Source organism: Bos mutus, chromosome 5 (assembly GCF_027580195.1).
Source record: "Bos mutus isolate GX-2022 chromosome 5, NWIPB_WYAK_1.1, whole genome shotgun sequence".
In the NCBI taxonomy this organism is placed as follows: Eukaryota; Metazoa; Chordata; class Mammalia; order Artiodactyla; family Bovidae; genus Bos; species Bos mutus.
In genome coordinates this window covers 6745614-6766554 of record NC_091621.1, presented here as the reverse complement: position 1 = coordinate 6766554, position 20941 = coordinate 6745614, and the positions used below count along the sequence as shown (strand labels likewise).

The following is a 20941-nucleotide window of genomic DNA, read 5'->3' as shown; positions in this document are numbered from 1 at the left end:
TTTATAACACTGAGTTGTCCTATCCTAGAATATGGTATATCTCCCTACAAACTGAAATCTTATTTTCTGTAATTCTGAAGTTGTTTATAAAAATAAAGATTTGCAGATTTCTTATTAAATTTATTCTTAGATATTTCATATTTTCTATGGCCATAGCAAATTGTATCTTTTATACTTTAAATTTTTCTGTAGAGCTATTTTGGCCCACAAAATATTTAGAGATTCTGAAGGTATCAAGGTCAAAGCTTCACACATTTGTCATGACAAGCTGATGTTCTCCCATTTACTACAAACTTCTGACAAGATCCAGTAATGTAATGCATTTACCCTTTGCCCTAAAACCCGCCCTTTAAATTTAAAAACATATGACTCTCCTCAACCCCACCACAGCCACCACCTGGAGGGCATCCAGCCATCTAGTGGTCAAGATGGAGCCAGGCTGGGACTCTTCCTTCTGCCATGTCTTCCTGCCTTTGGCACTGTCCTAAAATGTGACGGCAGCCAGAAACAGGTTTTCTTTACTTTGATGTGACTCAGGACTCCAGCCAAAACCCAAAGTATCATGTCAAAGGGAACCTATAAAAACTGACCTGACTATAAAAGTTGTCTTTTTGAGTCAAAGACCTCTCTTCCAGCCCATCAATCAGAGATGCAGCTTTCCCAGCCAGCGCCGCTGGGTACCGTAGCGCGACCAGGAAGCATCAGCCAAGAAGTGAGTCCCAAACTCAGGACTGCACATCGTTCCACCAACCCAAGAAATCAGGTGTCTTGTTCTCATCGGAGCCACCAGGGGGAGCCAAACCACACGAGAGGGAGGGATAACGAAGAAGCCGGGCCGGCGCTCCTTAATGGACAGACAGCCTGGTGGAGGCAGGAGAGATGTCTTCCGCTCTCAATCAAACTAAAGCCACTGGGCACTCTTAGAAAACTCTCACTTTTTAAGGAACCTACCAGAAGCAGGTCGGGGTCAAAAGTATAAGTAGCCTATTTACCTTCCACATGGAGGATGAGTGGATCAGACAAATTTCAAAATTATATAAATCATACACGGTCATAAGAATAAAATCTAGATGTCTAAGGACAAAAGAAGATAGAGTATTGCCCCAATCCTGGTGGCTCAGGGGTAAGGATTCCACCTGCAATGCAGGAGCCGCAGGTTTGATCCTTGGGTTGGGAAGATTCCCTAGAGGAGGGCATGGCAACCCACTCCAGTATTCTTGCCTGGAGAATCCCATCCACTGAGGAGCCTGGCAGGCTACAGTCCATGGGGTCACACAGAGTCAGACATGGCCAAAGCGATTTAGCAGGCACGCACGCAACTCCCCAATCCATTCCTAGCTATCCGAGACCTACCTCACCCTGTCTAAGGCTCGGTTCCCTTAACTTCAAGAAAAATATTAATAGTATTATAAAGGTCTTATGAGAATTAAAATAATACATACAGTATATTAAACTTATAGCCTGGCATATGAGAAATGCTCAAAATTTGGTCTTATGATCACTAGATGATAAACCCCACGGGGTTTTTTTAGAGCAGGGATTCGTTCTTTTGAACTCGTTCTGAACTCATTTGCCTTGTTCGCTGCTATGTCAGCAGTGCCCTGTGAGTCCATGTCCCAGGGAAGGCACACAGTTACTATTTGCTGAAAGCATGTATGAAGGTTATTACTGTTTAATAAGCCAGGAAATAAAGGATGAGAGAGTGAGAGAGAGAGAGAGACGAGAGGGGCCTACTGTGGATAGCAAAATAAAAAAAAATTAACCAAAGTGTTGTCTAAACCCAAGTCAATAGACAGAAAGTCAAAGAAGAACTGTCCCAGTGTGGACTGAGGCCACACTTGACAACAATTGCATGTTTCCAGCACTGAGTGATGGATAGATTAGTGGTAACATCAGTAGACAGAGGAACTATAGAGGGCAAGCTTGAAGCAGGTCAATCTGAAACAGTTTAGGCTTTGCATCTCTTTAATTTGCACTGGTCATTCAGGAAAGCCATTGGTCAAGCAACAAAATTATTAGCAGCTCTCGGGAAAGGGGGCATGGACCCTGATACTACAAAAGGTCACAACTCCAAACACAGATAAAAAAGGAAGGTGTCAGGGGTGTGGCTAAAGCCATGAGAAAGTAGAGAGAAAGAACACGACTAACGCTTGGAGAAATAGCCACCACAAGACAACAAAGAGGAGCCATTTCCAATTTCATACTAACTCTGCCTATCTTCAGAACTGTGGGTTTAAGTGGTGGGGAGAAGGGCTCCGAGGTCTGGTGAGTTGATCAGAATGATGTGTGAATACAGAACAGTAACCCTGGGCCACACTACAGCCCAGCAGAATGGACCATGGAGACATTGGTACTCACTGTACCTGAGAGCGTACATCTCTTCTTCATTTTCTGGCACTGATCTGCTTTGATCTTGGCCGCTGTGAGCAAATAGGCTTCAGTAGCATCATATCCCATTTCTGATAATACATTCCAGTAGTGGATGAGGTGCAGCCTTGTCCAGAAGCTCGGGCTTTGGGTCTTTGTTATAAAGTCAGTGATGCTTGTAACACAACGTATTAGTGGAGGTTGTTTTAGTATTTTATGCCTTCAAGGCAGCTGTTCTGTTTACCACATCCCATTAGCCTCTCTGTAAACTTCTTCACTAATGTGACTTTAGTAGGTCACCAGATAAACCAGCTGAAGCCAATGCCAGTCCTCTGGCCCCTCCTCAGGCCAGGCTCCGTGAATCTGCCAGCAGAGCCAGCCCCTCCCTCTTCTGAGCTCACCTAGGTCTGTGTGAAGCATTTCCCACCATTGATAGCAATTCTCTGGCTCCACACCTTCCCTTCTAGAAGGAGAGCCATAGCTCCTTCACTCCTGAATTCCCAGGGCCTGGAACAGCCTGGGAGACAGCAGGGGTCAGTGAGAGATGTCTGCTGAATGAATGTGCAAGGGGGACAAGGAGAAAGGGGAGGGACGGAAGGAAGTGGGGTGGAGGGGAAGAGAAGGAAAGAAACAAGGGAAGGAGGCATGAGGGCCCAGCAGGAGAGCACAGTCTAGGCTTCATCCTTGCTCAACTCCAGGTCCTCCTCTCCTCGGAAGCCTCTTAACTTTGAGGGGAATCCAGGGAAGTTGAGAGAGGAAAAGAACCCTCTGCAGAGCCAGATGGGGCAACCCCAGGGATCCACAGGCCATAGAAGTAGATCAAATGATGGTCCCATCTGAATGAATGAACTGGTGTTGAATGAATATATATGAATGGGTGTGTCTTGCTCAAGAGCATTATGGTACCTTAGTGCTGCTACTGCTGCTAAGTCATTTCAGTTGTGTCTGACTCTGTGCGACCCCATAGACAGCAGCCCACCAGGCTCCCCCATCCCTGGGATTCTCCAGGCAAGAACACTGGAGTGGGTTGCCATTTCCTTCTCCAGTGCATGAAAGTGAAAAGTGAAAGTGAAGTCGCTCAGTCATGTCCGACTCTTCGAGACCCCATGGACTGCAGCCCACCAGGCTCCTCTGCCCAGGGGTTTTCCAGGCAAGAGTACTGGAGTGGGTTGCCATTGCCTTCTCCGTACCTCAGTGCAGGGCTTAGCAAAAGGAAGAGAGAAATCTGCCAAATGTAACATCAAAACGAGACTCACCTGGGACTTGAGAGGAAGCTGCTCAGATCCTCCCAGCAGCCGCTCATCTTCAAGTGCCAGGGAAGCTCCTGATACACTCTCCAGAAATCAGTTTGCCTTTGGAAGTATTTGACCAAAATTCGGTGGAAATGTGTTTTCTTGTGATTCGTTGGGTCCTGGAAGCTATATGGACTGCTCTCTCTGACGGGAGTGATGACACCTATTCACAAATCAGTTACAGAGTCACTCTGCTGTACAGCAGAAATTAACAATTATTTATGAAGTAAATCAACTATACTTCAATTTTTTTAACAAAATATAAATCAGTTACAGTAGAATGAATCTGACTTTTTAAGACTGTGAAAACACTATAGCAAACAGATAACAGTTCGGTGGCCATATTCAGACAAAAAAAGTCAAAGTATCTGGGGAAAAAAAAACTGCAACATCACAAATGTATCCTCTTATAAGGCAATTAAGAGTTTACCAAAGAATTAGTTACAGCTATGATCACTGACCTAGCTTTTGAGAAACTCTGTGAGCATGTTGACTTTTCATGTTGAGTCTTCCCCCTCCCCCAAGGAAATATTTGTAACCTACTTTGCAGTTTTAAATGTATACCATGGTTACCGCTTAAATAAGCACTTTGAAATATTAGAGGGCATGCATTTTTGGAGAAGTTAATCTCCTGCCTGCAGCTCACATAGGGCAAGGGGTAGCCAAGCAAATTAATTGCAAATTGGATGTTTGAGTCAAGATTATGATACTGAGTTTCCAAATAGAAAGGGTTCCAATAGATCATACCCCCCATAAACAAGCTTCTTAAAAACAAAACGGTTTTGTTTAGTTCAGTCTCGGTGATATATAGCCTTGAAAACTGAAGCAGAAGTATTTTTAATTTTCTGCTTGACACTTTTTCTTGCAAGATAAATGAGACACACAGCTGGACGACACACCAAGCCCAGCTCTTCAGAAGAAATGTAACCAAAAAAAGAAGCCCATTGTTCAAGTTATCATCCTGCATTTCTTGTGAAATGAATTCTAGGTCTTCTACCCACTTGAAGAGATGCCATGCTAGCTGGTCTAAAATGTGCTGATGTGCCTAGATGGCATGTGTGGTGCTTAAAAGACCCCTGGAAGATGACTCCCCTCCCACACAGGGTGTGGAGAAGGCATTTTTGTGGGTAGGAAATTGGGAAAGTGGCATGGAGAATGAGAGAAAATGAAAACTAGGACAAATGCCACCCTGAGTCCAAGATTTGGAGTGTTAAACGCAATGTGTAAAGTGCACAAAATGTTTTCCTATCAAACATTGCATTTAATTTTACTCTTTTACAGAATAATCTCTTGAGGAGGATGTGGAAACCCCTGTGCTGGTGAATTTTACATGTTCACTGACAGGGCGAAGAGGAGTCCAGATAGCTGGTGAAACTTTATCTCTGGGTTTGTACTGTGAGGGTGTTTCTGGAAGAGATTAGCGTTTGAATCAGTAGACTGAATAAAAAAGATGGCCAGTCTTCACACCAAAGCAACTGGGATGCGGGCCTGCACAATTTGCTCTCTCTAGAATATCTCCTGCCCTCAGATCTCAGCAGTCCTGGTTCTCAGACCTTCATTCTCTGACTGGGATTTATACCACTGACTCCCCTGGTTCTCAGGCCTTTGAACTTGGACTCTAACTGTATGTACCAGGGGCTCTCCTGGGCCTCTAGCTTGTAGATGGCAGATAACAGGACTTCTCAGCCTCCACGATAGCATGAGCCAAGCCTTCCTAACAAATCTCTTTCTATAACTCTATCTGTCTACTGTTGGTGCTGTTTCTCTGGAGAGCCCTGGCTAGGGACTTCCCTCATGGTTCAGTGGTTAAGACTCTGTGCTTCCACTCCAGGGCACACAGATTCGGTCCATGGTCAGGGAATGAAGATCCCGCATGCTGTGAAGCATGGCAAAAAAAAAAAGAGAGAGAGACAACCCTTGCTAATACAGTTCCCATATAATAAACAAAACCTGTTTGAAATCAGAGAGACCAAGTGGCTTGTCCCTGGTCAGCACATGATCTGGGTGAAATAAAATTCATATTTTATGGCAAGACAAGGAAAATTTAAACACAAAAGTTCTCTACCCTCAGGCCTCCTCTCTCCCTGCTCTGTGCATAGTGTGTCTGCATTATGCACCAACCAGACCTCCCCCATCGGCAGGAAAACCTGCTCAACATTCTCCTGGCATCAACAAGACAGCTCCTTAAAAGATAACATTCCTTCCTGATCTTGTAAAGGGGTCACATGGCCCACCACAATGGTGCTTAGATCTGGATTATGTAAACTGTCAATAATATGTCTTTTGATACCACTCCAATATTCTTGCCTGGAGAATCCCACGGACAGAGGAGCCTGATGGGCTATAGTCCATAGGGTTGCAAAGAGTTGGACACGGCTGAAGCAACTTAGCACAGCACCCATTTACGCATATATGCAGAATCTAGAAAAATGGTACGGATGAACCTGTTTGCAGGGCAGGAAGAGAGATACAGATGTATAGAGCAGACATGTAGACACAGAGCAGGAAGTGGATGGTGGGACGAATTGGGAGAGTAGCACTGACATGTTAATATTACAGTCATGCTTGTGCTCAGTCGCTCAGTTGTGCCCGATTCTTTGTGACCCTATCAACTGAAGCCCGCCAGGTTCCTCTGTCCATGAGACTTTACAGACAAGAATACTAGAGTAGATTGGCGTTTACTCCTCCAGAGGATCTGCCTGACCCAAGGATTGAACCCGCATCTCCTGAGTCTCCAGCGTTGGCAGGTGGATTTTTCTACAACTGAGCCACTTGGGAAGCCCATCCTGGGAAGCCCATATACCCATTACCATGTGTAAAATAGATAGCTAGTGGGAAGCTGCTATACAGCACAGGGAGCTCAGCTCAGTGCTCTGTGATGACCGAGAGAGGTGGGATGGGGGTGGGTGGGAGGGAAGTTCAAGAGGGAGGGGATATATGTATATGTATAGCTGATTCATTTTGTTATACAGCAGTTCAGTCATGTCCGACTCTTTATGGCCCCATGGACTGCAGCACGCCAGGCTTCCCTCTCCTTCACCATCTCCTTGAGCTTGCTCAAACTCATGTCCAATAAGTTGGTGATGCCATCCAACCATCTCATCCTCTGACATCCCCTTCTCCTCTTGCCTTCAACCTTTTCCAGCATCAGGGTCTTTTCCAATGAGTCACTTTCTCCCATCAAGTGGCCAAAATATTGGAGCTTCAGATTGTAAAGAAATTATACTCTAATAAAAAAATACATTTTTTATGTATTTTTATGTATTTGATGCTATACATCAAAATCACATTTGATGTATAGCACTTTGTTTCAAAAAACTTATATAACTGTGCCTGGTGACGGACTGGGAAGTCTGGTGTGCTGCAGTCCATGGGGTCACAGAGTCGGATACGACTGAGTGACTGAACTGAACTGAACAGGTGGAACAGTTCTCAGAGTCTTCTGAGATGCTCTTTCCGGGTTTTAATCCTCAAATTTGACTTGAATAAAATTTTTCAATTCTTTCTTAGATCGACTGATTAATTTTTCATTGACACTTCTAAATATAGAAGGATTCAAACCTTCTGACTTAATGTCAGTGCTCTTCCAATTACATGTGGGATGTGAGGAATGGCTTGACCACGGGATCATCTGTGTTACAAAGTTCAGTGTAGTTCTCATAGACAGACTAACTGGCTGACACTTACATTGTCTCTTACGGGCCCCCCAGGTGGCACAGTGGTAAAGAATCCGCCTGCCAGTTCAGGAGACCCAAGAGACACAGGTTTGACTGCTGGGTCCAGAAGATCCCCTGGAGAAGGAAATGGCAACCCGTTCCAGTATTCTTGCCCAGAAAATCCCATGGACAGAGGAGCCTGGTGGTCTGTATAGTTCATGCGTTCACAAAGAGTCCAACACAGCTAAGGCTAGATTTCACTGTGTGGATGAACATCCCCCCAATTCTCAGTGGCTTAAAAGAGCAAAGGTTAATCATGTCCACCGCATGTTGGCTGGAACCCCAAATCCAGGTGGATCTCCTCAACCCAGGATGGATGGAGCAGTCGCCATCTTGAACATGGCCAGTCAGCACTCACAACTCATGGGCAGAATTAGCCACAAGCACCACTCAATAAGAGGCAGAGTATTAATTTCAAACAAAAGCAGCCTGCAGGTATATGTGTCTAAGAGACCAGTTTGCCTCAAAATGACTGACATGACATCTGGACAAAAGACGTAAAAACGTAGCCCTTCACCAAAATATCACAGCAGACAAATGCTATAGCTCCAGGCTTTGGGATGTTTTTCATCCTTTAGGAATGGGCTTGCTTCTTATGCCAAGGCTGCATGGAAGTGAATTATTGAAACTACAATTCCTGGTGCTTCTAACAAAAACTAGTATTCACAGCCTGATTCTGAAGCAAGCAAACTTGCAGTTCTAACCACAGTGAATAGTGCCAGCAGTGCTTTATTTGGGGCTCATGTTACAGAGGAGTACAGCATGAACCCACAATTTTACCAGTAACACCATGCCCCTTCAATCCCTAGGCCTCCAAGAATGTTACTGTTCTTGATCAGATGGAGAGATTGAGAGCCTTGTAAACCATCATAAAATGGAGTGAATAGAAAAGCTGACACTATATCCGAGAACATCCTCATTCCTCACCCTGCTCTTCTCTGCCTTATGTAACTTAAGAGATGGTGGGAATGATGTCAATGTGGGAGGGGAAAAATAAAAAGGATTCATGTGGGCTTTTTGAAAAAAAAAAAGTAAGAGAGAACACAGTAAACTGGAAAGGAAATTTAAGCTTAGAATCTTGCCAGAGGCTGTCATTTAAAGGGTTTTAAAGTCCTGAGACGTGAGGTCCCCTGTGTGAGCGATGCTCAGAGAGTGCTCTGACTCCAGGTAAGGTTCTGTGACTGCTGTTTCTCCGATTCAGATCTGCAGTTCTCTTCAGGAGGGGATAAGAATTTTATTTCAGAACAAAGGCATAGACTGCTAATTCCACCCTAAATCCATTTCCCTCATCTTTCTTAGTGACAGAGTCCCACTTTGGTTGAGGGGAGCAATACACCCAGTTGAAACCTCTGTCCCCAAATTCCCTTGTAACTGTGTGCTGTGCTTAGTCGCTCAGTTGTGTCCGACTCTTTGCGACTCCATGTAACTAGCTATGGCCAAATGACGAAGTCCCGGGTCAAAGAGACTTAAGTGAAAATGTTGGTGGAAAACTTCTAGGAAAACTCCTTAAAAGGAAATGCAAGCCCTTCTCCCACACCAGCCCCTGTCCTTCCTATTGTTTGAAATATGATGGCTGGAGCTCCAGCAGCCATACTATTTCCAGTAGTCATGAACATGAGGTAACCTTGAGAATGTAAACCAGTGTAACAGATCAGGGACAGGGAAGGAGCTGGGCTCCAGATGACTCTGAAGAGCAACAGCATAGGCTTGGACTGCTGACCTCCAGAAGTCTTTCAAATGAGAGAATAAACCCTGGTATATTAAGCCATTGAAATCATGTCTCTGTTACAGCCACATACAAATCTTAATTTATACAACCATTTTAATGCATATTTATAGACTCATTTCTACTCAAGAAATCCCAGCTATAACTTTCCCTTGGATGCGACTCTCACCTCCCCTTAGCCAGCAGGTGTCTGCACAGATTCGAGCCTTACCCAGCAGCTTGTGTTCCACGGCACTTCGCAGGGACTGGTGCCGGAAGTACAGGAGGCCATTGGGCTTCTCCTGGAGCCAGTGTCTGGTGGCATTGCGGAAGGCAGCCCAGTGCAACGTGGTCACTTTGTAATGCCCCTTGTAGCCCAGCATGTCCAAGAGCTGGTATATCTCGTCTTCGGCCAGCCCACAATGCGAGATGCTCAGCAGACACAGGGTGTCAGACACCCAGCCGTCCAACCCTGTGCAGACAACACACTGATGATGGTGACAAAGGAGGGCTCACACATGCCAGGCATCATTCTACATGTTGTGTGATCAACCAACTCATTTCTTTCCATCATCCTTTAGGTAGATACTATAACTGCCCCATCTTACAAATAAGAAAAATGAAGCCCAGAGAGGTTAAGTAACTTAGCCCATGTCACACAGAAACCAGTGCAGAACTGGGATTTGAATGCAGACGGTGTGGCTACAGAATCCACGTTCTTGACCATTGAATTATTACCTACATTGTCACAACGAATCCATCCGTGTCAGCTACGGTTACCAAGTGGCAAGCTTGCCAGTTCTGACACTTAGCATTTCCCCTGAGCAGTCTTTAAAGATTTCCAACATCAGATTTGCATGTACAGGTATGAGAGGCTTTTCTGTCTGGCTGCTGCCTACTGCAAATTCATACACACCACACAAGCCAGCCACCTGTTACTCACCTGACCCCCTAGATGTTTCCACCGTAGTAGGATCTCCCACTGGATCAACCAACTCTAAAGAGATCCTTAAGACCACGGAGAGAAATGAGAGCAAGGTCTACCATTCGAAATGGATTTCTTATGCTAGGACTGGGGAATGAGGCCCCAGATGCCTGCATCCTTTCAGCAGAGGCAGTTGTTCAGACTGATGTGCACAAACTTCCTCTGAGGTTTGCCCCAGTTCAACTAAGCTCTCCCGGACCTGTGGTTGAACTTGGCGGGCCTGAGTCGGGTTAGCAGACAGCACTGGGAGGAGGAAAATTGCCTATAAAAGGAACAGTCCCTATGGGGTGCGGGGTGGGGAGGACCCAGGCTTTCCTGCACAATCCTGGAGACATGGGTCTAGCCAAGGGCACAGCTGTGGGCAGTTTTGTTTGATTCTTCCTGTGGGACAGAGACCTTGTTTTCACCTCTGTGCGGGTCAGGGAGGGCACACTAAACTTGAAGTTAACTTTCTCTGCAGAAATGCAAGCTCTAGAGCAAAAAAAAGGGTGGGGGGGAGGTACGGGATAATATGCTGGAGCAACAAACAATGTGCCTTTCATTCCCAGTATCTTCTGCTTCTCTCTCAGAGCTCCACCTCCCCATCCCTGCTCCGTTCTAATTCACTTAAAAGACAGCTGTCACAGCAGAAATGAAGAGAGAAAAACTCAAGTTTCAAGAGACTTTTGAGGCTCATAGTAGAGCCCATGGCTTGTGAGAATAAACTTGGGTTTTTGAAAGCCTGATTGTTGAATATTGAACCACAGATTCCTGGCCAACTCTTGGAATAATTTTTTTTTAACCACAAAGAGCCTCAGACAATTACAGGAAGATGCAAAGAGGACATTTTTTTCCCACCCAGGAAGAAAAGAGATTTTGCTGAATTCAAAAAAGTGTTAAAAAAGAGACAGATCACCTATTCCATTTTTCTAGATGATCTCTCTGCCTCTCTTTTAACACCTTCCTAAGTTCAGCAAAATTTGCAAAACAGACACACAGTCATAGAGAACAAATGTGTGGATGCCAACAGGGAAAGGGAGGTAGGTGGGAGGAAGTGGGAGTTTGGGATTGACATAAATTATTGATACTATGTATATATAGATGACTAATGAGAACCTACTGTTTGGCACAGGGAACTCAGTGCTCTGTGGTGACCTGAATGGGAAGAAAGTCCAAAAGGGCGAGAATATATGTATGGCTGATTCATTTTGTTGTACAGTAGAAACTATCACAACATTGTAAAGCAACTATACTCCAATAAAAATTGATTTAAAAAAGAAAGAGAGAAAAGAAAGCAATAAAGTTGCTCAAGTGGGTTTCTGAACAGGGGCCAGAGCCCTCCCTGTGAAGAAAACCAGCTTGGAGCAGAGACAGACCGGCCTCTGGATGCATCTGAGACTAGATGAGAGAGAGGACCTGAGCTTCCAAAAGCTCTACAGATTTCCCAGTGCCACAGGAAGAAGTGGGGAGGAGAAATGGCTAATGGGGACACCGGGGGAGACCTATAGGCCCCGGACCTCTGAGTGGCGCAGTGCACGACCACGTTCTCTGTCGGGCACGTAGATACCCACAAGACTGGAGGCTTAAGCAGAGGGAAGGAGTGAGCCGACGATGCCCGTGAGGATGAGGGCACGTGGCAGCAGATGGTGGCATAGATGGAACCGCCCCAGAGCAGATGGGAACACAGGCATGCCCGAGGATGCCAAAAACAGGGCACGTCAGTGTCCATGGACCATCTGGAGCCACGACCACCTCAGTGGAAGACAGCGGGGATGGATGACAACCAAGGTGACCCAGCACCAAGGCCTTCAGATCTGAGCTCACCCCAGTGGGGTCACGGCAAGGACACAAACCCTCACACGGTTGAAAAAATCCTGAATCGACTGAAAATACAGTAAACGGATGAGCTTAACCAGAATTAACCTAGATTCTGCCATCAGTGGGACTGTAGACTCAAAAGAGAGATTAAATTGAATCACAGAAATCATAAAGGCTCATTTCTTAGACCTCTGAGAAATGTGACTAAAATCTATGCTTAATGTATTTCTCCTTATGATCAACACACAGAGCTCCCTGGGTGGGGCTGCCAGATTTAGCAAATAAAAATATAGAGCCTCTAGCTACATCTGAATTCAGGTAAACAATAAATCCATTTTTGGCATAAGTATATTCCAAGCAATATTTGGGATATACTTATATACAAGATTATTTGTTACTTATCTGTAGTTTAAATAATTTTTAGTATATTTCCCATGCAATATCTGGGATATACTAAAAGATTATTTGTTGTTTATCTGAAATTCAAATTAAACTGGGCGAACTGTACTTTCTCTGACAATCCTCTCCCTCAACCTTCCTCCCTGGAGACGAAGGCAGGTGTGGGGTGGGGGTGGGGGGGTGGGGAGGATCTTCCTCCCTGTGGACTCAGACCAGGTGGTTAATACTGCTTTATGCCTACCTTCTCCTGAAGCCACAGTGTCAGAATTTGCCTTTTTTTGTTTCAAAGTCCAACTATAGTCTTCAACCCAGCGTTTCAGAATCAACGCCCAGAGCTCCTGAATCGAGGCCACCCCCAAGTACTCCTTCAGGCACTGGAACTCGTTTCGGTAGATTCTGCATTCTTGGTATTCATTTGCCAGGATTGTGAGCTTTAAAGGACTCAGGTTTGTCTTTTTCCTCAAGCTGTATCTGCTCTGTCGGAAGGGGTCTCTACTGGTAAAAGAGAGATACTCCCTAAAGATGTGTAGCTGGGCTTCTTTGTCCACTGCGCTGACGAGCTCCACTGTCCTCACGTCAGGGCGGGCACACAGCGACTTGTAGGACAGGCTGGAGGAGACGGTGCTCACGATCAACTTGCAGTGAGGAGACAGTGAGCCTGGCAGCCAGGAGATATCTTTCACCTGATGAAAAGAGTCAAAGACGGTTGAAAACTTCACAACTTTAAAACTACTTTGCTGGTGTAGGTGGTGGAGAAAAAGGAACCCTCCTATGCTGGAGGAACCCCTCTCCACTATGGAGAACAGTATGGAGGTTCTTTAAAAATCGAAAAATAGAGCTACCACATGATCCTGCCCCCCCACTACTGAGCATATATCTAGAGAAAAACATAATTCAAAAAGATATACGCCCCCCAGTGTTCACAGCAGCACTGTTTACAATAGCCAAGACATGGAAGCAACCTAAAGTCCATCAACAAATACAAGGATAAAGAAGATGTGGTACATATGTACAATGGGATATTAGTCACTCATAGAGTGAAAAAAAGTCATTTGCAGCAACCTGGATGGACCTAGAGACTGTCATACTAAGTGAAGTAAATCAGAGAGAAAAAGAAACAAAATATGATATCACTAATAACTGGAATTTTAAAAAAGAAACAAATAAACTGATTTATAAAACAGAAACAGACAAGATATAGAAAATATACTTACAGTTACCAAGGAGGAAGGAGGGAGGGATAAATTAGGAGTTTGGGATTAAAATATACACACCACTACATATAAAATGGATAACTAACAAGGACCTACTGTATAGCACAGGGAACTATACTCAATATCTTGTAATAACCTAAAATGGAAGAGGATGCAGAAAAGAATATACATATATATGTATAACTGAATCACTTTGTTGTACACCTGAAACTAACACATTGTAAATCAACTATATTTCAATTTTTTAAATTTTTAATAGATTCAGTGGAATATAGTAAGAAAGTATAGGGTAACGATTGAGGTTCCAGTTATTAACAGTAACTTGGATAGCAAGCAATATGGTGCTAAGACAATACCAATTCACACTCCATATTGACAGATTCACCTCTCCATTAGGGATTTGACAGTACAAATGCAGACTCTGAAGAGGTTCCTACAAGTAAGTACTTTAACAAAATCATAGACTTCTGAAGAATGACCTACAGTGATGGCCAGAGTACAAATTGAAACATTCAACTGAAAAAGAAGATACTATCCTGTGCTGAAGAACTGTCACTTTGGGTAGCAATACTATCATAAATTAAATGGTTTCATTTGGAATAAAAGGAACACCTAATAAAATCTTTCTTGATTCCTTTAACAAACAGCCTTTCCCATCCCTCTTTGCCTAATAATAGCAACTCTCATGGAGAAGGCAATGGCACCCCACTCCAGTACTCTTGCCTGGAAAATCCCACGGACGGAGGAGCCTGGTGGGCTGCAGTCCATGGGGTCGTTAAGAGTCGGACACGACTGAGCAACTTCACTTTCACTTTTCACTTTCATGCATTGGAGAAGGAAATGGCAACCCACTCCAGTGTTCTTGCCTGGAGAATCCCAGGGTCGGGGGAGCCTGGTGGGCTGCTGTCTATGGGGTCGCACAGAGTCGGACACGACTGAAGTGACTTAGCAGCAGCAGCAGCTCTCATATCCTGACTGCTTACTCTGAGCCGGGCACTGTGTTGAGTGTGGACCAACTGCACTGGTTACTTACATTTTTAAAATCTTCTGTATCTTACGTTGTTTCCACATCTCTCGGGGGAATTTACAGATCCAGGGAAATTGCTCCTCCCAAGGCCAGCCAATTCCTGGGAGCGGTGGGCAGATTATGAAACATACCTTCTGTGTGCAGACAAGCCAACCCATGACCAACCACACCCCGACTCACCTTCTTATTCAACTTGCTCACCAAGCCAGTACTTCCTCTGCCCTAAGTCATCCAAGGGTCAGGTGCCAGACAGTGAGGGAAAGCCCCAGGCCCCAAAGTCCACTAGAATGATTCAAACTAGCAATCCGAGACTGTGTCCTCTGCCCTGCCTTGCCTTTCCCATGAAAACCCCCAAAGTAATTTTGTTGTATATTCTGATCTGCCTTATCTATACTGATTTTTCCATATATCAAATCCCATTGATTGGTTGCTATCTTTAGTTTTTCTTCTGTTTAAAGGGATACTGGATCAATGGCACCTCTAATGCTTTTTAGTGTCAGTCATTGCTTTGGCCCCGAGCTCCTGTCTTCTGCCTTCTGACACCCTAATATTTCCCCCCAGAGCCCTGCATGACAAGGCATGTCTTCTCTCCAAAACTGTAAATCATAAATAATTCTTTCAATGCCATTGGTTTCTCCATGACATCAACTCAGTTATCCCCCTATAAATTAAATCCTAGGTATAATTTTATTTCATTAACTCATTCAGTCCCCCTAACAACCCTCCAGAAAGGCCGAGGAGGAAACTGAAGCACAGAGGGCCTAAACATTTTATCAAATTCATTACGAGGGTAAGCAGCAGAGCTGGGATTCAAACTAAGGGTCTGGCTGCAGGGGCTGGCTCCTCACCACTGCACTGATGCCTTAGGAATTGCCTGACAGTCCCTCCTCCTGAAGAGCTCTCCCTGTTCCCCTCTTCCAGGAAGCCTTTTCCAAAGGTCAAATGCTTTCGTTAGAGGCCTTCACAATACTACATACTGATCCCTGCCAGCACTTAGCACAGATGTAATTTTATATTTATTTATGTGATGATATTACTAATATCTGCCATTCCCTGCTAGAATGAAAGCTCTATTTCTTAGACTATGTCTGTCTGCTTACAGTGCTTTTCCCATGGTAAGCGGTCAATAATTATTTGTTGGATGTATGGTGGTCACCATGTACTGAATTAAAAAGCAGATTACAAAATAATATGGTATATAACTTCACTTATATAAGCGTATGTATGTGTATACAGCTATCCATAGAAAAAAGAAGGTTTAACAATGGTGAGGCTGTGAGGATATTTAATTTTCTATTTTCTTCTTCTTTTTTATATGTTCTATGAGAAATATACATGAATTACACAATTTATAATTATGCATGTATAAGTTTTATAGAAAATGCTTCACAAAGTACTAAATACTTCACTAAATACTAAATGCTTCACTAATACTAAAAAGCATTGGAGGTGCCATTGATCCAATATCATGTCAAACAGAAGAAAAACTAAAGGTAGCAAACAATTGATAGAATTTGATATATGAAAAATTAAGTATAGATAAGGCAAATCAAAATATACAAGCTAAAGAATATAATAGGGGCCCGATAAATGTTTGATTGAAGTATAAACTAGCAGGGCAGAACTGTGCAGCAGTAATGGCCAGTTTCTAGAACCAGGCTTCCCATGCTTGAATTCCAAGTCCACCATCACCTTAGGACCTTCAGCAAGTTGTCTAATATCTCCAAGTCCAATCCCATTTATATAAATAGGGATGATGATCCCAGTCTATCAAGGATTGCTGTGAGAATTCAATGTAAATATCTCTAAAGTTTCTAGAATAATGCCTGGCTCGTTGTGTTATGTATTTGTTTCAGTAAAATATTCAGAAGTAACTAGAAGCAGCATTGCCTATAACTATAGATATGCAATGCAAGGGAATGGTATTGTGTACATTCTAAATCAAGCCGTTTTCCAACAAGGACCTACTGTATAGCACATAGAACTCCACTCAATATTATGTGGCAGCCTGGAGGAGAGGGGGGTTTAGAGGAGAATGGCTCCATGTATATGTATGGCTGAGTCCCTTCTCTGTTCACCTGAAATTATTACAACATTGTTAATTGGCTATATCCCAATACAAAATAAAAAGTTCAAAAAAATTAATTAAGGGGTTTTCTTTTTATTAAATAATAATAAAATGGATATTATTTTGAAAAGAGATTACCTTCTCTCCTGAAATCCCATATATACCAGCCAATTCTTCAATTCCGTCCAGTACAAGTATACATGGCTTTACATTGATGGAAGCAATGAATACGTCTACAAGAAGTGAAAAGGCCAAGATATTTGCATCTTCATTGAGAATATCAGTTTCAAGCTGGGTACCTACAGCATAGAAATGTGCTCAAATTAGGTATATGTTAATGGGTTGGGGAAGCAGAAGGGGTTGGGAACAAGGAGTGCTACCCACAGCTGTATGACACATACAGATGGTGTAGGATGGTGTGTGCATGCTCAGCCACTCAGTCTTGTCTGACTCTTTGTGACTCCATGGACTGCCCGCCAAGGTCCTCTGTCCACAGGATTTTCCAGGCAAGAATGCTCGAGTGGGTTGCCATTCCCTTCTCCAGGGGATCTTCTCGACCCAGGGATCGAACTCAAGTATCCTGTGTCTCTTGAATTGGCAGGCGGGCGCTTTACCACTGAGCCACCTGGGAAGGCCATATGTGTGATGAGCAGTCTCAAAATATTCAACCCTAAAGAGGTAATGATATTTACCACCATGTGTCTCCTACATATTTTCAGGATTTTATATAAAAAATATTATGTATGATCCAAAGCGCTACTCTCACTTTCCAAAATGCAAAAATTGATCATGTTACAAAGAACTGGATGGGAAGAAAGAGAAGTCAGGCTATGTGATCTGTGAAGTTTCTGCACCGCCTTAAGATCAGTTCCTGTTTAGAGGTCACAGCCACCACTCTGGGGGTCCAGCTGTGTGAGTGCATGCACACACACACACACACACACACACAATATCTCCCACCCACCACCTAGTTTCTTTGGTCCTGGCTCATTTTAAACCTAACACAACTGATCCTAAATAACTCTACCCTTAGTAATGGACTCCAAACCTTGGATTCTGGAAATTACTAGGAAGAATTAAGTTATGAATCAGCAAAGACTAAAGGAAGTAATTTGAGAGGACCAACTTGCAGGATGTGATTAAGTGACACACTAGCAGCAACCCAAAATGGTAGTCACCTACCTAATATTCTAAGAGCACTTTGGGACATACAATTTCTGCCTTGCTTTTAATTTTCAAAACTAATATTTTTCAAATAAATTAAGACCTGTTAGGATCTAGAAATCAAGTTATGCAAAGAAACTGGACTGGATTAAGTTTCTTAAGTATATGAAGATTTAATCTATTTAAGAATCCACCTGCCAATGCAGGGGACACAGGTTCGATCCCTGATCCGGGAAGATCCCACATGCCTTGGAGCAACTAAGCCCATGCGCCCCAACTACTGAGGCTGTGCTCTAGAGCCTTTGAGCCGCAATACTGAGCCCACGTGCTACAACCACTAAAGCCCAAGTGCCTAGAGCCTGTGCTCTGCAACAAGAGAAGCCACCGCAATTAGAAGCCCATACGTTGCAACTAGAGAATAGCTCCTGCTCCCCACAACTAGAGAAATCCCTGGGGCAGCAACGAAGACTCAGCACAGCCAAAAATTCATTAATTTTTAAAAAATTTACTCTATTTTGTCCAAGCAGGGAGAGTAACTGTATTACACAGAAGCATAACTGTGCTAACATCAAGACAGACCTCTTGGGGAAAAACAATGAGATGTTGATGAAGCCCTCAGCACAGCATCTGGCCCCCAGAAAGCCTTTGATAAAAGGAGCTCCTTGTTAGTTAGGGCTGCTGCTAGGGTCTGGAGTAATACAGTGAGGAAACATGAAAAGAGGAAAGGCGGAGGCTCTTCTCTGACCTTCTATGAAGCCTGTCATGAGGGGGACGTCAGCTGCAGCTGCCTAGCAGGCAAGGGCACTTGGGTCAGATACTTGGCCACGGGTGGGCAGTTCTCCTCTGCTAGATCGCTATATCCTGGCCAGCAGGGGTGGGGACAGAGGAGCAGAAATGTCAGCTTCACCCAGGGGAGTTTTAGCGTCCCCATGATGGGGAGGGAGGGCAGGGCTCACAGCCCACACAGGCGCTGCAGCTGCGGACAGCTGAGTTGGGTACAAGAAAATGCTCTCTGCCTGCATCTTCATGTGACCTCTCAGGCCTGGCTGTGCTCTCAGCAGTGGCTCCTCCTCTTCCCACGTCCACCTCCCTCAGGTGAAAGCCAGCTTCCAAGCCAAGGCGGTGATGCTAAACGATGCTGGAGCCAGCCAGCCCTGCTCATCCTGGCTTCCCCTGAGCTTCCGTGTAGCATGCATGCGTGCTCAGTCATGTTTGACTCTCTGCGACCCCACGGACTGTAGCCTGCCAGGCTCCCCTGTCCGTGGGATTTTCCAGGCAAGAATACTAGAGTGGGTTGCCATTTCCTTCTCCAGGGGATCTTCCTGACCCAGGAATTGAACCCACATCTCCTGCGCTGCAGGTGGATTCTTTACCATGGAGACACTGGAGAACAGCTACCAACTCTCTTGCTTTCCATCCTTGCACCCCTTAGTTTAGATAATGAATAGGACTTTCTTGTTTCCCTCAGCTGTCCCCCACTCCCTGCTTCTTTCTCCAGTTCAGCTCAGAGGAATAATAACAAAAGCAATAACAGCAAACTATGCCAAGGACCCATTTAAGTTCTTTACATGTATCATCTGTTAACCCTGACACAGCTTTCTGTAGGTACTATTATTCCCATCCTCATTTTAGAGATGAGAAACTGAGGCACAGATTGCTTAAGTGAACTGCCTAAGATCACAGAGCTAGTAAATAGTGGAGCCAGAACTGAAAATCCGGGCGGGCCAAGTCCAGAACCACTGCCTTCCCGTTAACAAGCAGAGGTGGTGCCTGACTGTCAAGTGTTCACAGGCTGTTAATGAATTTATTCTGCTTTGTCAGCTTAAAGATTTGTTTGTTTGAAAGACAGCAGCTGTTTTTATTAGGCGCTTTCCATACCTAAAAAGATACTCAAGAAAACAGCAATTTATTTGGGGAATAAAATCATAATTGCATGTGTACAGTTGAGCATCTAATCATCAGCCTTGCCAGAATGAACACCTTTGGGATGAGCCTGAGTGGTACTAGTCGCTTTCACTTATAATCAGACACACCTGCTGCTACTGATTTTGACTTTACCCACTTAGCACACTCTGAGAAATGCAGCCACTAAAAACTCACACCCACGTGATCACTTTATTTACTCACAGACACACCTACACACACACACGCAGAAGGGAACACATATTTGTCCCTTCATCCAGAGATGATCTACACCTATCAAAACTCCCCCAGGGCCCCGACACTCGCTCAGTACCCAGAGGCTCATGTGGGTACAAGCCCTGGGTGAGAAAGGATGAAGTCTCCAAAGCAGGAAGGGTCAGACACATACAAACATGCAAATACACAGAAGGCACCTAATGATGATAATAATATCTAATATCTGTTGGTGCTGCGGTTTCCCTGGTAGCTCAGCCAGTAAAGAATCTGCCTGAAAAGCAGGAGACCCCGGTTCAATTTCTGGGTTGGGAAGATCCCCTGGAGAAGGGATAGGCTACCCACTCCAGTATTCTTGAGCTTCCCTGGTGACTCAAATGGTAAAGAATCCACCTGCAGTACAGGAGACCTTGGTTCGATCCCTGCAATCGGAAGAGCCCCTGGAGGAGGGCATGGCAACCCAGTCCAGTATTCTTGCCTGAAGAATCCCCATAGACAGAGGAGCCTGACGGGCTACAGTCCATGGGGTCACAAAGAGTCAGACATGATTGAGAAACCAAGCACAGCACAGCACTATATGCCAAGCATTGTGTTAAGTGTCTTTGTTTCTCAGACTTTATCTTAGTTCATCCTCTCAACTACCTACAAGACATCTTTTTCCTTCCTATCTATATTTCACAAATGGGAAAACTGAGCCAGAGAGAGTTAAATAACTCGCCCAGGTCTCACAGCTAATAGAAGCCATCGGGCTCCCCAGCTTCTCCTAGAACAGAGGTGGATCCCATAGGATTGTTCTCTCTGTCCACGTAAGCCTTGCATCTTCAATCTCTCCTGACCAAAGCAGAATTCTTGATTACCCTCGAAACCTGCTGCCCCATCAACGTTGTCCCATTTCAGTGAACCACCCTGACTGTCCACCTAGTTTCCTTAAGCCGAAAACTAGGAGAATCCGTAATCTCTCCCTGTCCTTCAGTTCTCACATTCAATTCCTCAGTGTGCTCCCATCCATCCCCTTGCTCCTCCGCTCCCCCAAGCTATCACCTCTTCCCACTTGGACCACTGTGATAGCCT

At 44.5% G+C, this 20941-nt stretch overlaps 1 protein-coding gene across 1 annotated transcript in view; it reads right to left on the bottom strand.

Moving 5' to 3' along the window:
* LOC102269921 (putative tetratricopeptide repeat protein 41) overlaps positions 1–20941 on the bottom strand; it is an 87274-nt gene that overhangs the window by 46643 nt on the left and 19690 nt on the right. Inside the window, 5 exon segments of the mRNA XM_070371854.1 lie at positions 2364–2542; positions 3624–3822; positions 9313–9552; positions 12503–12944; positions 16709–16869. Coding sequence (XP_070227955.1) covers positions 2364–2542; positions 3624–3822; positions 9313–9552; positions 12503–12944; positions 16709–16869 — 1221 coding nt within the window.